Source organism: Diceros bicornis, chromosome 31 (assembly GCF_020826845.1).
Source record: "Diceros bicornis minor isolate mBicDic1 chromosome 31, mDicBic1.mat.cur, whole genome shotgun sequence".
Classification (NCBI taxonomy): domain Eukaryota; kingdom Metazoa; phylum Chordata; class Mammalia; order Perissodactyla; family Rhinocerotidae; genus Diceros; species Diceros bicornis.
Window position 1 is genome coordinate 18,309,753 of NC_080770.1, and position 6,105 is coordinate 18,315,857.

Below are 6,105 nucleotides of genomic sequence, written 5' to 3' on the forward strand. Positions count from 1 at the left end.
GGAACTGAAACTAGGGCAATGAGGACTGTTCCTAGCTCCCATCTTTGTATGTTCAATGGATTTGAGAGAAGAGAAATATGCCTTTTCTACATATAGCTCTTTTCTGCTCTCTCTCCTGTTTCCAGAACCTCAGTATTCCAATGACCGCTATATTAGCAACAAAACGTCTTTCCAAGATGTTAGAATGTAAAAATATCACTTATAGGAACGACAACTTGAACTTAACTCTTTTCTTAATTCCTCATGCAGATGCCGTAAAGAGATATGGCTCAGATAAACTGCACCCCCATAAAAGAATTCATTCTGGTGGGCCTCACAGATCGAATGGAATTGAACACGCCCCTCTTTGTGATATTCCTATCCATCTACCTCGTCACATTAGTAGGCAATCTAGGTTTGATCCTAGTCATTAGAACAACTGCAAGACTCAACACACCAATGTACTTCTTTCTAAGCAACTTGGCTTTCATCGATTTCTGTTACTCTTCTGTCATTACACCCAAAATGCTTGGGAATTTCTTGTACAAACAAAATGTAATCTCCTTCAATGCATGTGCTGCTCAATTAGGCTGTTTCCTCACCTTCATGGTATCTGAGTGCTTGCTACTGGCTTCCATGGCCTATGACCGATACGTGGCCATTTGTAACCCTCTTCTTTATATGGTCATGATGTCCCCAGGAATCTGCATTCAGCTTGTAGTTGTCCCCTATTGCTATAGCTTCCTGATGGCACTGTTTCATACCGCCCTCACCTTTCGCCTCTCCTATTGCCATTCTAACATCATCAGTCATTTCTATTGTGATGACATGCCTCTCCTGAGGCTAACTTGCTCAGACACTCACTTCAAACAGCTATGGATTTTGGCCTGCGCTGGTATCACATTCATTTCCTCTGCTCTGATTATCTTTGTCTCCTACATGTTTATTATTTCCACCATCCTGAGGATGCGCTCAGCTGAAGGAAGATGCAAAGCCTTCTCCACATGTAGCTCCCACATGCTGGCAGTCACCATATTCTATGGGACTCTAATCTTTATGTACTTACAGCCAAGCTCAAACCATTCTCTTGACACAGATAAGATGGCCTCCGTCTTCTATACAGTTATCATTCCCATGTTGAACCCCTTGATCTACAGCCTCAGGAATAAGGATGTGAAAGATGCCCTGAAAAATGTCATCAGCAGTAAGAATCAGGCTTTTGTGCTCAGGAAATTTAAAAAATGATTCGAATAATAAAGGAGGACTTTCCTTCATGATCTTTTTTTGTTTGTCTGTTAAGTAAAACCAGCAGAGTGCCTTACCTTGGTTGATTATTAATAAAGATTTGTTCACTGTAAAATGAAATCATTCTCTGAGCTCTTTGTAAGCAAATCTGACTTAGGATTATAATTTATATGTAGAAAGTACCAAAAGAAGTCACATTGTGTTATTTCTCAAATGAGAAAATATATTTTAAAAATCCATTTTTTCATTTGATGGCTACATAACTAGGAACTGGCCAAGAAGAGACAAAAGTAAAGGTACCATGAAGGCCCAGTTTAGCATTATAAGAGTGCTTTAATAATATATTCCAAATTAAATGCCAAGAGACAACTGTAAACCAGTGATTTCAACTGGGAGTGATTTTCCCTCCAGGAGGCATTTGGCAATGTCTGGAAATATTATTGACTTTCACCATGAGAAGGTGGCATAAAAGAATACTATTTCTGTCTAGAGGGTAGAGGCCAGAGATGCTGCTACATAACCTACAATGCACAGGAAAGTCCCTCACACAAAAAATTATCAGTCTAAAATGGTAATAGTGCCAAAGCTGAGAAAGCCTGCCCTAAACAATTATTTCCTATACATCTGTTATATAGATTTCATTCATGTCAAGCTGGTGGTTAGTGTTGCTCAAATCTTCTGTAGCCTTGCTAGTTTTCTCTTTATTTGTTCTATCAATTATTAAGTGCTGTTAAATCCCAGTTGAATTATGTTTTCACCTTTCTTATCTGTCAGCTTTTATTTCATAACTTTGAGGTGGCTTTGTCAGCTGTACATGAATTTACAATTGCTAAATTTACTGATATTTTTTCCTATTATGATTATTAAGTAGCCCTCTTTGTTGTTGGTGACATTTCTTATCTTAAAGTTTATTTTTTTTCTGACTTTAATAGAACGATTCCAGATCTATATAACAATTGTTTAGAAAACAAACTTTACTTTAATAATGTTTCTAGAGAAAATATGAAATTGTTAAAATTGTTATGTGAGTCTGATTTAAAATTTGATTTTGTATGTTATTGAAATGAGATTAATTCTAATGACATGCTTGGGGATCCAGGGTTTCCATTGTCAAAATTTATCATAATTTCTCATAATTTATTCCACAATATGAGGAAGTTTTTAAATAACTATATTCGCACATTTACTTTATTTGTAGAGGCTCAAGCCCCTCTAGGGCGGTTGTTCTCACAGATCACTCTTTAGTGATAGCTTAGGAAAGAAAGCAAGATAAATGTGTCCCCATAGTACTTTCTCATTGGAGATGCCACAAAACAATCTTTCAAGTTCTTCTGGGCTTTCAAATGAAGATGAATGGAGAAAAGAAAAGAGAAATTCCCAAACTCACTTTGCACAAGTAAAAAACACAATGTTGAGGAACATTTTCCAGTGGAGGATTGGAGAGAGCACTGTATATATATTAAGCTAAATGTGAGTTTATTCTTATATCATCTACTTTAATCCAGTATCACAAGATTCATTGTAGACTTAAAATTTCATGCTAATCTGTAATGTGTCTCTCCAACAGTGAGAAACCTGGATCCTTCCACTTAAGAATCATTTGATTGTTTGTTCAGCTCTAACATACAGGTACGACAATTTCAGAATTGTTAAATAGAACCCCCATGAGAAACAAATTTACAAACTAGGATACAGAGTTTATGTACAGTTCCTTTTGTCTATAGTTTTACAGTTTCTAATCAAAACACCATTGTCCAAAGTCACTTAGGTCAGTTAATCCTTCAGTGTGGTTATATCATACATTTATAATACAGTTAGATACATTTATCATAGTATGCATTTCTTCCTGGCATTTGCAACAATCTGGTCAATTTTTCATTAGTTTACATATAAAATTCACTCTTCATGATGTACATTTCTATGCATTTATGACAAATGAATAGAGTCAAATAACTACCACCTCAGTAACATGCAGAAAAGTTACTTCACACTTAGAGTTTCCCTACGTGTCTCCTAGTCAAATACTCTCCCCTCCCCCAAACTTTGATCAACTTTGCAGAACTCTTTTCCTGACAGATTAAGAAATGGGAAGATAAAACATTCACTGGGAAGAGCCCTTAATAACATACACAAAACTAATGTTGAAAAAACATTGTAAAAAAACAATCTTAACAAATTATGGTTAATAACTTATTTTCATTGCCATTTGAATTCAATCTAATTTATATGAAAGAATTTATGTAGAAGATTTCTTCTTAGTTATTGTTCCAACATCAATACCAGTTACCAAGTCCTGGCATTTTATAACAAAACTTAAACAAGAATAGGGCATTTTACCATGTGTATTAAGTATGTTTGCAAGCTTAAAATTAAGTACTGCATGTTTATAAAATAATTATTTAATATTTCAAACATAGTTCAACACTGACACAATGTGATCATATCAGGCTGTGATCACTAAGGAATTGTTGCATTTTCCTCTTCAGTGAACCAGATGTGTTAATGCATCATTTACAAACAACGTTAGATACTGACACTCCCTCTCATTATACTGAAACCTAGAGTTATAGTTGGAAATCTATTGAATAGGACACTATGTGGCAAACATTTTATTCAAAGCCAGTATATGAAACAGCCAAGTCCACCTCTGTTGTCCCACAAACCATATTCACAATACTTTGCTTATCCATCACCAAATTCAGATCCAGGGGATGTAAACTTCTCTTTGCTTTGGATGCCAGAATTTGTACCAAATCCCTTACTGACCCTCTCATTTATGTATTTTAAGGTCACTGTGTATAAGCTCAGCTGTGTTTTTCACCTCATATCTATTTGAAACCTCTAGAAGATATATCTGGGGTATCTGGTGCATCCTCAGTTGAATGCTGACCTCCCTAAATTGCTGAGAATACAAAAAAAAGGCACTATATTGGAATAAAGGAAATCATTCTATAATTTATTTCCTCTCCCCCACCAACAAAGACCTTTGTAGCGTAGAGGATTGATTTCCACAGAGATTCTGCCTTTGTCATCTCGAGCTGCCATAACAAAATCCATAAAATAGGTGGCTTAATCAAGAGAAATTTATTTTTTAACAATTCTGGAAGCTGCAAAGTCCAAGATCAATGTTCTGGAAATTTGGCTTCTGGGGAGAGTTCTCTTCTTCGCTTGTAGGCAGTCACTATCTCACTATGTGTTCACATGGCCTCTTCTTTTTTAGTATGTTTGTGAGGAGAAAGGGAGAGAGATTGATCTCTGGTGTCTCTTCTCATAAGGGCACTAATTCCATCAGGAGGGCCCCACCCTTATGATTTCATCTAACCATAATTACCTCCCAAAGGCTCCATCTCCAAATACCATCACATTGGGGGTTAAGATTTTAACATATGGATTTTGGCCGTAGAAAGTGGGGTGGCAGGGATACAATTTAGTCCATAGCAGCTGCACTGCTCCCTAATAATTATTAAAACCCTGTTTTCCTGCACATCCTTGCTATGGCCACATATTGGCTAAGTAAACAATCTAGAAGAATGCTCTTTAGACCAGGTCAACAAGGAAATTATGTAATAACAGCTAGAGACCACCTGGAAGAGGAAACAAATACTTCATGTGCATTTCAAAGAGTACGACAAAGAGAGAGCATTATGTCTTAAAATGTTCAGGAATAGGTTCTTGGGAGAGTTAGATATTCAATTCTTTGAAAGACATGTTGTAAGAAAGTTCACAAAGCAATTCTTATCTTTCTTTCAAAGATAAATAAAACTCCCATCACTGAACAACAACAACACTGTAGATAATTAAACACAATAAGTAAATAATAGCATTTCACAAATTTGGGAACTTTTGGGGAATAATGTCATACTAAAGAAAGAGCTATAGGTGTGTGGTTCCACAAAACCAGAGAATAGTTAATTGATAGTTAATTGATCTCCAGCCTGCCTTGGGATCCCAATGGGGTGTGGACTGTAATTTTTCTGATGATCTTACTTGGATCATACTTCTAAGAAAGATCCCTTGGGACAGAGTCACTGACAAAATCCTGCAGTTGGTTGCTGCCCAAACCCTCTTGGAGAAGAAATAGGAACACCGTCTACCCAGGTCGTTTCATAGATTGTATTTAAAACTTGGGATCCAAATGAGTATTTTAAAAATGTGGTAGAATAGAATGCAATCAATTTTGGAATAAAACATTTTAGGTGGCATTTTCTGAAATAAAGGTAAAGAGTGTTTCCTCTAGTTTTATTTCAGTTATGCGCATATGTGCTATTATATAAAATATATTCCTTATTAGTTTGAAACAAAAAAATAGAGATAGACTCTATTATACACTCCAAAATAGACTCTATAAGACCATTTGGAAATGTCAGACGCTTCATTGACTGGATTGTAATCTATGTCAAAACTCCCCCTCCCATTTTTTTGAAAGCTAGTCATTTTACCTGGGATGAGAGGTGAGCACATTAAAATCAAGTCATCAATATGTCCCTTAATATATCTGATATAAGTAAAGAAGATTAATTATGAGGAAGAGAAATATCAAAATACTACTCCAAAAGTTGATCTTTGATTCCCCATCACCAAGCATCTAGGGGGGTACATTAGGAAATGAATGAAAAAGGCCTGGCTTCCACCCATGGAGTCTGCAATCTATCCAGAGAAGAAATATGGAAACAGATGGTTGCCATAAAAGTGATATGATATGTAATGAGTTGTGTGTAAAATATTTCTGGAACACAGAGATGAAAACTGGCGGGTATCACAGGATGGAAATTAGAAATCAGGGAGGTCTTTACAGGAGAGGTGGGATTTTGATAGGCTTTGAGGGATAAGTAGGAGTTGTCTCTCCAACTCTTCAATCATCATTCACCCGGTAGAGACAAG

At 36.2% G+C, this 6,105-nt stretch overlaps 1 protein-coding gene across 1 annotated transcript; it reads left to right on the forward strand.

Annotated features, from left to right (window-relative positions):
• The first annotated feature begins 264 nt into the window (after window positions 1-264).
• LOC131395654 (olfactory receptor 8U9-like) lies at window positions 265-1,224 on the forward strand. The gene has a single exon (XM_058527505.1). The coding sequence runs from the start codon at window positions 265-267 to the stop codon at window positions 1,222-1,224; it is 960 nt and encodes a 319-aa protein (XP_058383488.1).
• Window positions 1,225-6,105: the final 4,881 nt, after the last annotated feature.

What these genes read in the sequence shown, in the direction of transcription:
- LOC131395654 (XM_058527505.1), top strand. Translation starts at nt 265, where the DNA reads ATGGCTCAGATAAACTGCACCCCCATAAAAGAATTCATTCTGGTGGGC.